The sequence below is a fragment of the Ciona intestinalis genome, chromosome 9 (assembly GCF_000224145.3).
Source record: "Ciona intestinalis chromosome 9, KH, whole genome shotgun sequence".
Classification (NCBI taxonomy): domain Eukaryota; kingdom Metazoa; phylum Chordata; class Ascidiacea; order Phlebobranchia; family Cionidae; genus Ciona; species Ciona intestinalis.
The window spans coordinates 4015288-4032108 of NC_020174.2; the positions used below are offsets into that span (position 1 = coordinate 4015288).

Below are 16821 nucleotides of genomic sequence, written 5' to 3' on the forward strand. Positions count from 1 at the left end.
ACAGTTGGGTTCCCGGTAGTTTACGCATGACTAATCCCATTTCGTCCATTCACCGAACACCACGCGATCGAGAATGATCGTTTGTTTTAACTGCCGCGACTGAAGTCTCTGTGAGTTTGTGCCAGTTCCAAGCTCACATGATCTATTATTAGCAGTTGCACACTTCTTTTACCGTATGTTAGCTAGCGGATTTCCCTGTGGCGGTTTCGCTCTGTTTAATTATTATATTTTAATTAAATTGTGCCGTTCCAATTCAGAGTTCTATTATACCAGCAAGAAAAAGGCGATAAGACGCTTTCCATTATTTTGCTTTGTGAGGAATTTTATTCATGTTGTATATGCAGAACAGAAATTAACCTCTCTTTTATAACCAATAGGTCGTTTTGTACTCATATTTGTATAGGTTAATATATTTATTCATGTTATAGTGCACTATGTGGAAAGTTATTACATTGGTATTGTGTTTTGGATTAGTTTGTGCACAGGAGTCTACGGTAAGCCCAACTTTTATATTTTATAGCAAAGTTATTCAGCATGTTTTATAACAGGATATTACATTACAGGGTCCTACCTATGTTACACCAGTTCCAAGTGGAAATGTGTTCATAGATGAACCATTTGACTCAGATGATGCATTAGAAAGGTAAGTAAAATGGAGTTCTTATATAAAATTGGGAAGTTTGTTTTTGAGTGGATTCGCTAATTTATTAAGGTTTATTACAACAGTGTTGATCAAACTACATACGTTTAAATTTTCCACCAAAATATCAAATTTGCATAAATTATGGAGAAAATCAAACTTTCAATATTATATTACTAATGTAATATTACTTTCTTTTTGTAGTTGGACACAGTCACAAGCCACTAAAGATGGAGTTGATTCAGATATTGCTAAATATAATGGGAACTGGGCAGTTGAGGGTCTGGCTGAAAACGCATTGCCCGGTGATCTAGGTCTTGTACTAAAAGGCAAAGCAAAGTAAGGACGTTTTTTGTAATTTAAATTAAATGTAAATATGTTTTCAATTGTAAGTGTGTTTTAACAAATTTCAACAACAACTGTTGTTTTGGTCAAATACACTGTCTTTTCGTATGAAATATTGCTAAATCTTCGCTACGCTACCATAATCAAAGAAGACAAGTAAAATGATTATCAATATGTGAATAAATAGAAATACCAGCTGTATCATTTATAAAATAACTTACATCAGAATGTAATGGTTTAATGAACCATTTCCTTAAAACTTGTTGTTTTTTGTAGGCATCATGCTATTGCGGCAAGCCTTGACACAGTCTATAAATTTGAAGGCAAACCATTCATAATGCAGTATGAGGTAAATTTTCAAACTGGAATTGAATGTGGAGGAGCATACGTGAAACTGCTGACACATTCGGATGGTTTGGACTTGGTAGGTTAATATGATAATTGTAAAAATAGCATAATGGGTTAATTTTGTATGTTAATATGATAATGGCAAAGTAATTGTAAAAACGGCATGAAAAGTTATTTAAAACTGTAATACTAACTTCATATTCTCCTTTGCAGAGTGATTTCCGAGACAAGACACCATACACAATCATGTTTGGCCCTGATAAATGTGGAGAAGATTACAAGGTATTTTTGTTGAGTTTTTGAGTTTTATTGTGTCGTAAAAGGCCCAATATCAGTAGCATCATGTCTGCTGTAAAATTGCCTGCCGTTGTTTGAAAAGGTTTTTTCTTCCACAATTTGCTATGTAACAGGACTAAAATTTTAAATATTTAATAGCCTATATGGAAAATGAAACAGATTTATTAATAAACATGTCAGAAGCTAAATATGCATCACATTCTCCCAGTTACACTTCATTTTCCGCCACAAAAACCCTAAAACCGGTGAGATTGAGGAGAAACACGCCAATAAACCAACCACAGACTTCAAATCTTATTACACGGATAAAGCATCCCATCTTTACACACTTGTCATCAACCCAGACAATTCATTCCAAGTTCTTATTGACCAAACTGTGATTAATTCTGGAAATCTTTTGACGGATTTCACGTAAGATACTTTTATAAACAAAATTGAGAATATATATATATGTGTATATATATATAGGCCTGCTCTTTTAAAATGCAATAGTTATTAAATTACATTAGTTTATTGTTTATGTTCATAAAGCTTTACAAAAGCTCTGTTTTCAAGAATTTGGCATAAGTTACATTTACGAATAAAACTGATCATTCTACATAGGTCTGATGTTGTAACATGCAGTAATTACGTATGGACATTTATGTAATCATTTATTGTTTATTAAACTTTATATAACTTGTGTTTTTTTAGTCCTCCTGTCGTACCACCAAAGGAAATTGAAGACAAAGATGACAAGAAGCCAGAAGATTGGGATGAGAGAGAGATGATACCTGATCCGGATGCAACAAAACCAGATGATTGGTAATAAGTTACTTATCATTTTGAGCATTTGTCTTCTGTGGTGGTCATTAATTATTCGGAGTCTTAGGTTACCATCTGCTTTGTTATTTTGTAGCATTTGTTTAAAAGGGGCAATTACTATAAATAGTTAAAAGCTTTGGAACTGTGTTGTAAATTTTTGTTGACTGTTAAAAGGTTTTTTTGCAACAGGAATATGTTGAAGACCAAATTGTGATCGGTGGCACAGTAGTTAGTATAATACATTTGTATTAAAAAAAAAAAGATTTGTACACAAGTCTCATTTAATTTACTTATGGATAGTAACTCAGCAATGAACCAAATTTAAATAACACAAATCTTAGAATACAAAATGGTAAATTAGTGGCTAGTGCACAATTGCACATATTGTAGAATTTGAATAACACTTAATTTTTAGAATACAAAACGTTACATCAGGGCACATAGTGTAAATTCAGTTAAAATGCTAACTTTTTAAAATTATATTTTAGGGATGAAACTGCTCCAGCAAGAATTGTTGATTCAGATGCTGAAATGCCGGAAGGTTGGCTTGAAGATGAACCTCTTTACATACCTGATCCGGATGCGAGTATGCCAGAAGATTGGGATGAGGAGATGGATGGAGAATGGGAAGCTCCTAAGGTAAGGACCGCTTTCAAGCTTTGGGAGGTCTGTTGGAGATTTGGTTATGGTTGAGAAATTTTGGTTAATTTTACAAAAATTTGGTTAAGAAAAATATTTTTTTGGGGGGCTAGTTTATTGTTTAGTGGTGTAGGTTTTTATGGTGCAGGGTATGCGAGCTTATTGGGAGAATTTTGTAGAAGTTGCAACAACCCCTAGATTTTCGGGGTATGCAAGCTTATCGGGAGAACTTAAAATATTCTTAAAAGCATACAAACTTATTCTTACAGCTGGCATACTTTGTTGTCACAAACCCCTGGAATTTTATATAATTAGCCCTACTGTTTCTATTGGTTATGTTTTTTAAAATCTGTATGGTAAAAGTAGCATACAATCTTATTTTTTCTAGGTCGATAATCCAAAATGTGCGGAGGCTGCTGGTTGTGGGACATGGGAGCCACCCATGATTGACAACCCTGAATACAAAGGTATATGGTCGGCTCCTGAAATAGCAAACCCAGCATACAAAGGTATTTGGAAGCCAAGGATGATCCCGAACCCCGGCTACTTTGAAGATGAATTGCCTTACAAGATGTCACCAATTGTGAGTGGTTTGTTATGGTTTTTTCAGAGGTGTTGTGGTTAATGAAATTAAGTGGTGTATCTTTATTTAAGCTCCTTTAAATGTGTGCGGTTTACCTACCTGTTGTATTTTTTTGGTCAATATTGGCCTAAGTTTCAGGTTCTATGGCATGCCTTGCTGCAGGACCTTACTTGCATCAAATTAAACCTATTGTATTATTATTTATAAATTTAGTTTTTATGAATAAATAGCAACTTGTTGTTTTTGGTGTGTCACATAATTAAGTAAGAATAATATTTTGCAGGGAGCAGTTGGCTTCGAACTGTGGTCCATGAGCGAGGATATTTATTTCGACAACATCCTCATCACTGATGATCGTGAAGTGGCTGATGATTACGCAGAGAAGACCTGGAAACTGAAGAAGCAAATTCGAGCCGAGAAAGAGGTATTTTTAGTTTTTTTTAGGAAAGTTACAGAAATTCTTGGTTTTGTTGAAAAATTGTTCTCAATATAAGGAGATAAAGAGACTTGAGGCGAAAAGGGAAAATGAGTTAAAGAAAAGGAAGAAAAATAAAAAGAAGGCACGTGTACTGGTGCATGGCGGGTGTTTGGTAGCAGGGTAGTTTAGATTTTGCTGTTGACTCAAAAGTTAATAATGATTAAATAAAAATAGAAATCAAAGAAAGGAAAAAAATCAAAGGGGAAACGAAGGCGTCTTAGAAGAAAAAATACAGACGAGGTTAACTTGCATGGGTTGTAGATTTATTTGGGAAAGGGGGCAGGTGTAATAGTAGCCGCACTGTTGTGTGTAGTTGATAAAGTTATATTTATATTCTTAAAGTTGAACCCTATTTTGGCAGCCAAGCTTTGTACAAGGACTGCTTTCAGCAACTGAAGAAAAGCCGTGGTTGTGGATCATTTATGTGCTGGTGGTTGGACTGCCGGCTGTGCTGCTCTTTGCTTTCTGTTGCGGGTAAATTTATTTTGTAAAACTTTTTTTTACGGTAAAATAATTTGGGAAAATATTTTTAAACAATTTTGAAAAAAATGTAAGTTCAAATTTTGGTTGCAGTGGTAAGAAAAAGGCAGATCCTAAGAAGACTGATGAAGCCACACCGGATGACCCACACGAGTCTGAAAATGAAGATGAAAATGACAAGGTAAGAATAGGATATTATTCTTAGATTTGATTGGATATTTTTTCTGCAGCAACAATAAGTGAGTTTTATTTTTCAGGAGGAAGAAAAAGAAGAGGATGGAGAGGCTTCTCAAGATGAAAACAAGGAAGAAGCAAGTCAGGAAGAGGAAGGTAACTATGGTGTATTTATACAAGCGTTGTGATTTACCGTAATGAACAAAAATCCTCATTAAAACAAAATCTATGCAATAATGATACCTTATGGCTTAGGAAAATGTTATTATACAAGTTGCTGTTGTTATTTCACCTTGTTTTGTTATTAATCTAAGCATGTTGAGAAACTGTGCAATAATTTCCCCCTGGAAAATCTATTTACTGTTTGGCCAATTATACCTGTATGTTCTTCCAGTACTATTAATTTTAAATTGTATAAAATCATGGGGTAATTTTCAATGTATAAATCCAAGCATGATAAGATAAAAACATACAATATTTTCACCCTGGAAAATCCATTTATTGTTTGGCCAGTAAGACTTGTTTGTTCTTCCAGTACTATTAACACACTATAAATCATGGCATCAAATATCTTTTTATACAGAAGCTGCAACAGAGGAGACAGGTGATGGAGATAAATTAACTAAAGAAGATCTGGAGAAAGATGACGATGAAATTCAAGCTCTTGAAGATGATAATAGTCCAGTGAAGTGAGTAATATTAATTGTTTTGTGTTATATTGTATCTTCTTAACTGGCAAATAGGTTTTAAAGTATTGAGTATCAAAATTGTTCCGTATTTTTTTTTTTTCGGTACGGCATCTTTACCAAACTGTTGTGGAATTTTGGAAATTTTCGTATTTAGGTTTAATTTTCATGTTTATTACAGCAGCAGGCGTTCCCCAAGAAAACGAAAGCCCAGAGTACAAGATTGAAGGGGATGGTTGTGGGACTTCATATTTTAGATTCAAAAAGTTGGCAGAACAATTTAACGAATTTATGGAAAACTTTGGTTGTTTCATTATCACTGTGTGATAAACTGATGTCAGATGGTTTATTTTTACACAAAGATCCATATCACGCTGCTTTAATGTAAATATTAATGATTGCTTGCTGTTCTATTTCCAGTGTCCCGCAATTAATAGGAGTAATACTAATTACAACTACCATTTCTGTTGTAATTTTGCAGTTTGCATAGAAGATTTTCTTGGTCTTTCTTGGTATCTTTTTACCAAGAAAATAACACTATGCAACAGGCCCCCAATCTTGTAAGACCGAATCCTACTATATAATGTAGATTTCAAATGTTGCATGTTTGCTTAGTAGTGGTTTATGGTTCTTGTACGGGTATTGTGTAAAAATTCTCTTCGATGTTACGTTTACAACTCAGTATGATGTCACAATAAACAGAAAGAAATTTTCTCCATTTTTTTGTATTTCATGAAAAAAAAAATAACAATTTGCAAGAAAGGAATAAACATTAAGTTTATGTACATTATATATACAAAAATATGTAAAAAGTAGGATTTGATTAGGGTAAAAGATTCTAAAATAGAATTTTATTATTTACATATATTACAGGAAAAAAAATATATATTATATAGTAGGGTGGTGGAAGATAGGGCTTTTTAAAGATCCTTTTTAAATATCCTGATTCCTAATCAAGTTTAAACAATTAACAACCATCTATGGAAGTCGTAAAGATTCAGTTTTAGAATTCTTTGAATGTTTTTGTTTACTACCAAATTCGACAAGAAAATAGAATGAAAAGGTGTCCCATCTTCCCCACCCTATACATATAATATTACAGAATAGAATGAAAGGGTGTCTCATCTTTCCCCACCCTACTATACACATTATATTACAAAACAAATATTATTTGTCTGTTGAATTGCTAGCAGAGCAAAACAGGCTATCAAATTTATGTTTTGATTTTTTTGGCTTGCCCCCCTTGTTTGCAGACTGAAAAAGCACATCAAATTTTCCCTTCTTTTTTGCACCAGAAGTTGCAGGTTTGTTTTTTGTTGGTGGCTGAAACGTCTTGGTTTTCTTTCCAAACACAGGCACTAACCTTCCATTTGCATTCAATGGCAAACTTCTCTTTATTGTATCAACATTAGGAACACATTGTATTGTATCTGTGAATGATTACTTTATTTATTATATAATAGGTTGGGGGAAGATGGGACACCTTTAGCAGATAATATCCAAGAACCCTGATTGTGTTTTAAACAATTGCCAACAGCCTTTTGGATTGCGTGGATAAGTTTTTATATATCTCCAAATAGGTCGAGAAAATAGAACAAAAAGGTGTCACATCTTCCCCCATTCTACTATACGGTAGAACTATAAAACCAGAAACTTACTTTTATTTAAAAGCTCATTTTTCTGACTGGATGGGATCATTTCTGGATTGGGTGCCTTTTATGCACAACAGATTAAAATATAAACAATACCACCACTTACAAATTTCATAACAAAGAGGAAATATACTTACTTTAACTGATGATGCTGACATAAAGGAAGAGTTAAAATTTGAAGGCTTGCTAGCACTTGGACCTTTTATTGTTGGCACCGGCGCTATCTTAAGATTCTGCTTCACTTCAGGCTTTAACTGTAAAAGTACTTTACTAATTGAAACTCTACTCTGACTATACTGGTAAATGCTCTGCATATTTTTGCCCTTTAAAATAAGCTTGCGGTAATTCCAGATAAGATATTATTACTTACACCTGCTGCTATTCATGCATCACAATTTCAATTTTTAACAAAATCTGGGGTGAGATTGCGAAAAAATAGAATCTCCTTGATGGTTAATTTCGAAAACGCGGTAAATAGACTGCACTGCTCACTTTTTTATATTTTTTTTATAATTTGGTAACTCAATGAATCTAACAAACTCATGTTGTACTACCTCATCTTACACATAGCCAAACTAAGACTATTTTGAACTATATACAACTTGTAGATTAAGCCCTAATGAAACCTTAAAAAGTTCCTAATTAACTTAAGTTTCCATGAATGGTAATGCAATAGATAATCTTACATTAGAAGCTGGTGAGAGTAATGTTGTAGCAATAGAGGGCGGTGAAGTAAATACGAGCGAAAACCCACACAGTTTTTCAAACTTTTGCTGAACAGATGCCATAAAATTCTGTTAAAAAGGTTTTGTTTTGCTTTTAAAAAGTTTTAAAAAAATGTCCTAAACTTTTTTATAAATTTAGAAAATTACAAATTTCACTTACTCTTGTGATGTCTGGCGCATCGCATCGTGGCATGCATTGAATTGGTCTTGTACGTAAACAAGTTAGTGGGTAGGTAAAGGAATGGCCATTCATATTCATCACCAATACACTGCAGTATATTTCATCTATTTCTGGAAGTCGATAACCATACTGAAATAAATAGTTAAACTTTAACATATAACAAAATCTGGTAAAGATAAGAAAATATTAATAGGTAACATACATGGTAACTCGTAAGCTGACATGAGGTGCACAGCATTGGTGTGATATCGACTGTCGTTTTCAGGCCACAAGAGGATAAAGTAAGTTACATTTATTCATTCAATTGAGCAGTGAACTTGATGTACACAACAATTTTTAAAAACAGTAATATCTAAACTTTAGAATCAAGATCTGAAGAAGGCCTTCAAACTACGACTGTTATGCACAAATACACAAACTAATTATAGGACATTGTATGCTGTTTTAAATTATTTTAGGTTTAGGGCTGGTCACTGCTAACCCAAAGTGTAACCCAGTGGTCACTAATGGTTTGTCTAAATTGTCGACCATACAAGAAAAAAACACTTACAAAGTCGAATGGCCTATTTTGTAATGCGAAGCAAACACAATGTCACAATGTGTACGAAACAGAATATCAGTGTGACAGTGGTATAACGATATGTGAGAATAAAAACACAGAAATTCTGCATTTAATATTCTTACCAAATTTTTCCAATATTTCTTGAGATTTGAACATCCTTTCAACATTCTATTCAATGTGTCAGTTGTCACATTATGTGAAACAGCAATGACTTGAGCTCTGTTCATTGTTGGCAATACATGGCAGGTAGGAAGGTTTATGGTTCCCTCATGTATTTTGAAATTAGAATCATTTTGAAATCTCTCTAAAGCCTAAAACATGTATTGTGAATGATATTGAATACAATTTTATTTATTTATCTACAATTTTAGGCACACTTTTGAAAACTAATACTAATTAAACATTTTTTTCTTCATTTTAAGAATAATGAAATATAAAAAAAATGTCTTGAAGATCTATTACTATTTACAAAAAGATGTAAACATTAAACAATAAACATACGTCTGGACAGATCCTAAAATGTTCAAGTTCTGCAGGAGGAAGACGAACAAGATGAGCGTTAACAAGCAACACCATTTCACCATCAACTATTTTCACATCAAGCTCTACATGAAGAAATTAAATGTAATTTTTCTTATGAATTAAGTATTATGTTAAAGTTATCAAAAATTGTAACGAACAACAGTAAGAGTTTAAAATAAAAAAGGTTGCATAGGCTAATCGATTATGCTGGCAAATAAATTTTCAACAACTCAAGTGATTGGACTAACTTAATAAGAAAATAGGTGCATTAATAAACGACTGCTGTTAAAATCTTGCTAAAGTTAAAAACTACTTAAGAAAAACTTTCAGATAAAAAGGTTTAAAAATGTATATATATAAATATACACAAAAATGTAGTTTTGTTACAGATAAAAATTCCATCTTACTGACAGCTTCCATTTTAGCACAGCAAGTCAAAAACTCCGGTCCATGAATCAAGTAGTCAGCTACTGCATTCCATTGCGGACTTAGCTTAAAATGCAGTGTGTATCGAACACATCTTTCAATGACATAGTTTTGAACAACAGAAGCATGAATTGCCTGTTAAGCATATATATATATATAGCATGGTGGGGGGAAGATGGGACACCTTTCATTCTATTTTCTCTTTTCATCTGGTGGTAAACAAAGAACATTCAAAGAACTATAGAATCGTATCCTCGCGACTCCCATAGATCGTTGTTTATTGTTTAAAACATGATTAGGTTTATTACAATATTATGTGCTAAAGTGTCCCATCTTTCCCCACAGTACTATACTCATTTTTAATTAGTGGTTTAAATAACATATGTCACATGCAGTTATTGGCCATGAAAAGAAAAGCTCCGTGTCTGTCCATTTTAATTGTAATAAACTCTCGAATCTGACCCTGATCTAGTGCTCATAGAGTTGAACGATTCGTGTGTAAAGAAATACAGTAAGGATTTTGTGCATGTCAATCTTAGTGTTTTTATTTCACCTTTAAATCTAGCCGTTGACAAAGTGAACTCAGCAAGCGTTTGTAAAGTTGCACATGCATTACAGCATCAATAAGTGTTCGGTCGTTGGTTCGTGGAGATGCGAGCACGTCGGCGCATAAATACAACAGTTGTCTGCATTTCAGAACCTCAAAACACAGTTGCAATAATCAAATAAGTATGCAACAAAACGGGTATTAAGTTTACCTGTATTGCGTACGTATTTAAACCGTTGGGCAATTGCAACACTACGTGACACAGCCGCTGCATTGGAGGTAGTTTCATGGTGAAAATGTAGTCTGGTTGAGGCATTTTTATATCGAGATATTAAACGTATTGAATATTGACTTTATTAAATTTTGAACTTTAATTGCAGCGAAGTTATAAAATTTCCCGCCATTTTAATAAACATCCTAAAGTTTAGCATCGGCAAACGGGGAGTTGATACTTTATGTAATAAATTCAGATTTAAACCGCATATTTAGCCAGTGTTTACCAAGACAGAGCGAGTGCCCAAGCACACCGACACTTTACTAATTTCGTGGCACACTTCGTGCACGCCCACCAATTTCAATATATGACTGATTGTCGCCCCATAGATAGTACATATACGTATATGTACATGTATTATCTTTAGTCGCCACATTGGTAGCAGTGTCAAGCCTCGGTCTTATAAGCCTATAGGGAAACGAGTTTGGCGCGCATCGCGCTTACCACTATGCGCGATAGTAGGAATAATGGTGACAAAAGAGCAAAGCTCTAAGGTCCTATACCTAAGTCAATTGACGTACTAAGACTGACGTAATTTAAAGTGACGTATGGAGGTCCTATACCTAAGACGTATTGACGTACTTTTAAGTGACGTATGGAGATGTGACGTCACTCTTTCATGACGTACCAAGATTCTGACGCCCTAATGGGCTACACCAAACCAAACCAGAAATTAAATTGCTTTGGTATTTTATTTTCATTTTGCAACAAAGTAGTTACGCAATAAACCAAACTTGATGACTTTTATTCTCGAAGCTTCTGAAAAATAGAAACAGCGTAACAAAACTACTTCATCATAGAAGTTTGTGGCTGGCGTTGGTGGAAAGCCACTACGGCACGACAAGCCCCCAGCCAATGGTAGTGGGTTTCTACTCTGGTGAGAAACCCTTTGCTGGATAGACCTTACCCAAGCAAGGTTAAACGAACCAATGAGACAAAAATAATACAACGAATACAAACAACACACCGACAAAAAGACAAAAATAGTACAACGAGTGCAGAGAAATAATGTGCGAAGCATGCAACAAACACAACAGCTCAATCATACAAAAATGGGTCGCGGTTAAAAAGTAATTAACGCGAACATAATCAGTGAAACATCTTCAAAGAAGATATGGTTCAAATCCTGAAGGATAATCATCTGCAGTGTACAAATCATTATATGTCCGGCCACAAGGAGTCGAAGCCGATAATGGCTCCACATGTCCCAATCACCTGACAAGTCGCCATGTTGGTACCGCGATACTCTCGTCGTATCTTCACGCAATATAATATCGTTCGGATGTTAAGCACCGCTTCGACCGTCATGAAACTGCGTCGGGTTGTTACGAACCGCACTAAGTGACCTAAATAACCGAGCGTAGCATCACATTACCGGCTGTGACCTAAACTAGCGCAGCACCACTGGCGGTGACGTCCACGCAACAACCCAACAGTAACGTAACTCAGTCTAGAACAAGGACGTAACCGCACCGAACGTTGAGCCTTGAAGACCCATCGACGTATAGCGTAATTGTAACGTGGCCAGCGTCACAATTAGGCTTTTATAGATAATAAACCGTTTTTTTTTTTAAATTAAACAATAGGTTATAACAGGGATAATAAATTTTAACGAAAAATGAGGGATAAAATCTAAAATTTTAACCGCGTGTATATTATAAAGCGCGTGGATATTACTCGTGTATTTGTGTACCAACATGCCGTTCTTATTAAGTGATTAGGACAATGCAGAATCGCTAAAGGATTCGACCTTTGCAGAAGAAGCACACAATGACGTGTACAACAACAAAATCCGATCCAGCAAGATGTTTGCCATAGCTTCAATGCAAATATTTCATAGACATGCAAAATGCACTAAAGTAGTGACTGACAAAAAGGCTGCCTACATTAGGTGCAGCATAAATGGGAAACAATCACAAATCCGGCAACACTGTAAGAGTGCTCCAGCAACCACACCCCAACAACACACAACTCCTAAGCAAAACCTCAAACCGGTATCCATATTCGTCGTTGTCTTCGTCTTTGCTCTTCGTCTGCAAAACAAACCGAAATTAAGTTTGGGTAAGATGGTCCATGTCTTCATCGTCCCATTTGGTGGTTAAAAAAGAATATTTACAGAATTATATACCTGTATCCCAAGACTTTAAAGGCGTTGTTAAGCGTTAAAACGCAAATCGGATAATATGTTCTAACGGAATTCATCTTACCCCATCTAGTAATATAGTAGGGTAAGAGGACACCTTTTCATTCTATTTTTTCATCCCATTTGGTAGTAAACAAAGAACATTCAAAGAATTAAAAAAACGTATCCCCACGACTCCTACAGAACGCTGTTAATTGTTCAAAACACGATCAGGATATTTGAATATAATGCACTAAAGGTGTTGTCCCACCCTAATATATTATTACAATCTTATCGGAACCGGTTGCTTTTATATAGTGATGTACAGTTTGTATTAATTTTCTAACAAATATTCAATACTTTGAAAACTAACTTTGGCAAAATAATACTTTTTATAGTCTAATGGAAAATATTATAGATTACCTTGCGCTTTTCTTCGGCAGCAAATACGCTGGCTTTTCTGCAACAATAAAATAGTTAAATGTCGGTATAAATTATGACGTCACAATTACCTTCATTTCCGATTCGCGCTGTGTCCTCTTGATCCTCTGTGACGTCACATACCATGTTCTAAAATATAAAAAAGCGGTTTTAAATAATAAAAATTGTGACGAAACCAAAAAACTTACGAAGTGGGTTCTTCTGTTGCGTCATCACCACTTCGTGACGTCACATCTCTGATGTCATCTAGAAAAGAATTGGTGTACGTAACAATGCCTATTGTGATTTATACTTTACCAAATCTTTGATCTTCATGCTTCATTTCTAGCTAACAGCACAAATATATTTTAAGAGTAAAATTAATACGCAAGTATAAGTAATGTGCCTTGCGACGACGCAAAGCGCGCATGGGGCCCCATGAAAAAATGTCGCGAAAAGCAAGCGAGTAGAAGAAACCGCAAGATGACGTCGCAAACGTGTGCTCTCGGGCGTACCTAACTATGACGTAATAATCGCGAGCGATGGCGAAGCGGGTATGACGCGACGTCATACAGACGTATTGTGACGTAACGCAGCGATTATGTATACCGATGTCACGTCACGAGTGACAAAATTAAAAAACGTACAGAAATTCCTAGAAAAAAGTTAGTTAAATGTTAAAATAGATTAAAATAAGCATACCAATCGCAAGGCACAATACTAGTGTTATTATAATAGGTTTAAATTTACCTGTATGTAATATACTCCTAAATAGTCCTAGTGTAAATACAATAAAATACTAGTTTATAACGTATAAGTAACACTAAATAACTAATATACAAAAACATATGTCTTAATTAAGTTTAATACTAAACATTATGAATAGTACTTAACTTCAACTCTTGTAGAAGAAACAAATCTAATCCTGGACTGAGTTCATCCAAAGAGTGTTGCTTTGTTGCTGCTTCATCCAAACTACCTTGTAAAGTTGCAACGTGTTGTAAGGACGGCGCTTTACTTGCCCGGTAATCAGCAAAAAGTAAAAGACGTCCGCTAATCTAAATTATTGAGGCGGAGGGATTTAAATTCCTACGTTTCTAAGTTGCCCTGTGTCTGCTTTCGTATTGTATCTTGAAATGTCGTTTAACCACTAATTTAGCTGTAACTTCTATACTGGTGAGATATAACATACAGGACGACCAGTTTTACATTCATTTTCGCAGCGTCACCGAGTTTTTCAAGCTTTTGTTACATTTTCTAGTTATATATACTAAAAGTTCTGAAATAAAATGTCCCTCTTTACGTTTAGCATGGGCAAACGGGGAGTTAATAATATATGTAATAAATTAAGATTTAAACCGCATGTTTAGCGAGTAATTAACGATTTTTTTATCAAATGTGGTAAGTTTAAAATATATTGTAGGGTGGGGTAAGATGGGACACCTTTTCATTCTGATTTCCCGTCCCATTTGGTAGTAAACAAATAACATTCAAAGAATTATAAAACCGTAGCCTCACGACTCCCATGGACCGTTGTGAATTGTTTAAAACACGGTCAGAATATTTGGATATTATGTGCTGAAGGTGTCTCGTCCTCCTGGATTTATCATTAGAATTAAAAAAGAAGCCATTTTATTTAGGAACTTTTAGAGATATAACTTAGTAAGTGTAACAAAAGCATGAAAAATTCGGTAACGCTGCGAAATTAAATGTAAAACTGGTCGTCATGTAGGTCATGGTGTCTCACCATCAGACCTGACCCGTATAGAATAGGAAATATGTCACAGTTTAATTATTGGTTGAAGCGACAATCCAAGATACAGTACGGAAGCACACACAGGGCAACCTCGAAACGTAGGAATTTAAATCCACCACGTCAAACATTTCGATTAGCCGACGTCTCCCGCTTTTCGTTGATTCTCAGGCATGTAAAGCGCCGTCCTTACAGCATGTTGCAACTTTACAAGGTAGTTTGGATGAAGCAGCGACACAGCAACACTCTTTGGATAAACTCAGTACAGGATTAGATTTGTTTCTTCTACAAGAGTTAAAGTTAAGTACCATTACTACTGTTTAGTATTACTTAATTATAAATTATGTTTTTATTTAGTTATTTAGTGTTACTTAAATAAAAACTAGACACTAAAATAGGACCATAATATTACACAAGTATGCGTAAACCTGTTATAATATTTAGTATTGTGCCTTGCGATTAGCATTCCTATTTTATCTGTAATCTAATTTATTATTTAACAAACTTATTTCAGGAATTTCTCTACGTTTCTTAATTTTGTCACCTCACACGTCACTCGTGACGTGACATCTTTTACACAATCGCTGCATTACGTTACAATAATACGTCTGTATGACATCGCGTCATAACCGCTTCGCCATCGCTCGCGATTATTACGTCATAGTTAGGTACGCCCGAGAGCACACGTTTGCGACGTCATATTGCGGTTTCTTCTACTCGCTTGCTTTTCGCGACATTTTTTCATGGGGCCCCATGCGCGCTTTGCGTCGTCGCAAGGCACATTACTTATACTTACGTATTAATTTTACTCTTAAAATATATTTGTGCTGTTAGCTAGAAAAGAAGCATGAAGATCAAAGATTTGGTAAAGTATAAATCACAATAGGCATTGTTACGTACACCAATTCTTTTCTAGATGACATCAGAGATGTGACGTCACGAAGTGGTGATGACGCAACAGAAGAACCCACTTCGTAAGTTTTTTGGTTTCGTCATAATCTTTATTATTTAAAACCGCATTTTTTATATTTTAGAATATGGTATGTGACGTCACAGAGGATCAAGAGGACCAGGAGCGCGAATCAGGAATGAAGGTAATTGTGACGTCATAATATAAACTGACATTTACCTATTTTATTGTTGCAGAAAAGTCAGCGTTTATGCTGCCGAAGAAAAGCGCAAGGTAAGTGTATAATATTTTTTATTACCATAAAAAAAATATTTTTTGCCGTAGTATTATACTGCATAGTGTATGGTAGGACAAGGTTGGTTTCGTGAAGTACATAATACTCATTTTTCCTATTAATGTTTTTTTTAACATTCAACAATGCTCTTTTACTCTTTCGAGGTTTGGGGATACGAATATATAATTTTGTAAATATTATTTTTAATCTACCAAATAGAACGATAAAAACACGGACCATCTTTAACTAAATTTAGGTTTGTTTTGCAGACGAAGAGCAAAGACGAAGACATCGAATATGGATACCGGTTTGAGGTTTTGCTTAGGCTTAGGAGTTGTGTGTTGTTGGGGTGTGGTTGCTGGAGCACTCTTACAGTGTTGCCGGATTTGTGATTGTCTCCCATTTATGCTGCATCTAATGTAGGCAGCCTTTTTGTCAGTCACTACTTTAGTGCATTTTGCATGTCTATGAAATATTTGCAATAAAACTATGGCAAACATCTTGCTGGATCGGATTTTCTTGATGTACACGTCATTGTGTGCTTCTTCTGCAAAGGTCGAATCCTTTAGCGATTCTGCATTGTCCTAATCACCTGATAAGAACGGCATGTTGGTACACAAATACTTTGAGTAATATCCACGCGCATTATAATATACACGCGGTTAAAATTTTAGATTTAATATCTCTCAATTTTAATAACATTATTATCTCTGTTAACAGATTGTTTAAAAATAAACAGATTTTTTTATTTACAAAAGCCTAATTGTGACGCTGGCCACGTTACAATTACGCTATACGTCGATGGGTCTTCAAGGCCCAACGTTCGGTGCGGTTACGTCACTGTTCTAGATTGAGTTACGTTACTGTTGGGTTGTTGCGTGGACGTCGCCGCCAGTGGTGCTACGCTAGTTTAGGTCACAGCCGGTAAAGTGATGCTACGCTCACCTATTTAGGTCACTACCGGTATACAGTGATGCTG

General features: G+C 35.0%; 2 protein-coding genes and 2 long non-coding RNA genes across 6 annotated transcripts; 2 read left to right on the forward strand and 2 right to left on the reverse strand.

Moving 5' to 3' along the window:
• Positions 1 to 376: 376 nt before the first annotated feature.
• LOC100177539 (calnexin) lies at positions 377 to 6192 on the forward strand. Of its 2 annotated transcripts, none has more exons than XM_026836004.1 (15): positions 377 to 494; positions 564 to 643; positions 845 to 979; positions 1262 to 1409; positions 1547 to 1615; positions 1839 to 2041; positions 2324 to 2434; positions 2923 to 3073; positions 3462 to 3656; positions 3940 to 4080; positions 4496 to 4608; positions 4708 to 4795; positions 4872 to 4944; positions 5372 to 5477; positions 5656 to 6192. In XM_026836004.1, exons 1-15 carry the CDS (start codon positions 435 to 437, stop codon positions 5699 to 5701), a joined length of 1719 nt encoding a protein of 572 aa, XP_026691805.1. In that variant the 5' UTR covers positions 377 to 434; the 3' UTR covers positions 5702 to 6192. The 2 variants fall into 2 exon arrangements, with proteins under 2 accessions (XP_026691805.1, XP_026691806.1); XM_026836005.1 differs by having other exon boundaries at positions 5659 to 6192.
• Positions 6193 to 6588: 396 nt separating this feature from the next.
• On the reverse strand, positions 6589 to 10419 carry LOC108949769 (uncharacterized protein C18orf63-like). Of its 2 annotated transcripts, XM_026836006.1 has the most exons (10): positions 10301 to 10419; positions 10096 to 10242; positions 9524 to 9677; positions 9096 to 9199; positions 8717 to 8905; positions 8012 to 8161; positions 7813 to 7920; positions 7264 to 7380; positions 7133 to 7187; positions 6589 to 6904 (listed from the first exon to the last, which is right to left on the reverse strand). In XM_026836006.1, the coding sequence occupies exons 1-10, from the start codon at positions 10403 to 10405 to the stop codon at positions 6642 to 6644; spliced, it is 1392 nt and encodes a 463-aa protein (XP_026691807.1). In that variant the 5' UTR covers positions 10406 to 10419; the 3' UTR covers positions 6589 to 6641. The 2 variants fall into 2 exon arrangements, with proteins under 2 accessions (XP_026691807.1, XP_026691808.1); XM_026836007.1 differs by lacking the exon at positions 7264 to 7380.
• A 1077-nt stretch (positions 10420 to 11496) lies between these two features.
• Positions 11497 to 13309, reverse strand: LOC108949770. The gene is made up of 4 exons (XR_001974886.2): positions 13115 to 13309; positions 12998 to 13055; positions 12909 to 12945; positions 11497 to 12396 (listed from the first exon to the last, which is right to left on the reverse strand). It is a non-coding gene; the product is annotated as an uncharacterized LOC108949770 (long non-coding RNA).
• Positions 13310 to 15474: 2165 nt separating this feature from the next.
• LOC113474561 lies at positions 15475 to 16530 on the forward strand. Its single transcript, XR_003396240.1, has 4 exons — positions 15475 to 15632; positions 15693 to 15752; positions 15805 to 15841; positions 16112 to 16530. It is a non-coding gene; the product is annotated as an uncharacterized LOC113474561 (long non-coding RNA).
• The last annotated feature ends 291 nt before the right edge of the window (positions 16531 to 16821 follow it).

What these genes read in the sequence shown, in the direction of transcription:
- LOC100177539 (XM_026836004.1), top strand. Translation starts at nt 435, where the DNA reads ATGTGGAAAGTTATTACATTGGTATTGTGTTTTGGATTAGTTTGTGCA. An exon ending in AAATTCGAGCCGAGAAAGAG is followed by an intron (nt 4,081 to 4,495) that starts GTATTTTTAGTT and finishes CTATTTTGGCAG; the next exon opens with CCAAGCTTTGTACAAGGACT. An exon ending in CTCTTTGCTTTCTGTTGCGG is followed by an intron (nt 4,609 to 4,707) that starts GTAAATTTATTT and finishes TTTTGGTTGCAG; the next exon opens with TGGTAAGAAAAAGGCAGATC.
- LOC108949769 (XM_026836006.1), bottom strand. Translation starts at nt 10,405, where the DNA reads ATGCCTCAACCAGACTACATTTTCACCATGAAACTACCTCCAATGCAG. An exon ending in GTCAACGGCTAGATTTAAAG is followed by an intron (nt 9,678 to 10,095) that starts GTGAAATAAAAA and finishes TATGCTTAACAG; the next exon opens with GCAATTCATGCTTCTGTTGT. An exon ending in ATTTTAGGATCTGTCCAGAC is followed by an intron (nt 8,906 to 9,095) that starts GTATGTTTATTG and finishes TACATGTTTTAG; the next exon opens with GCTTTAGAGAGATTTCAAAA.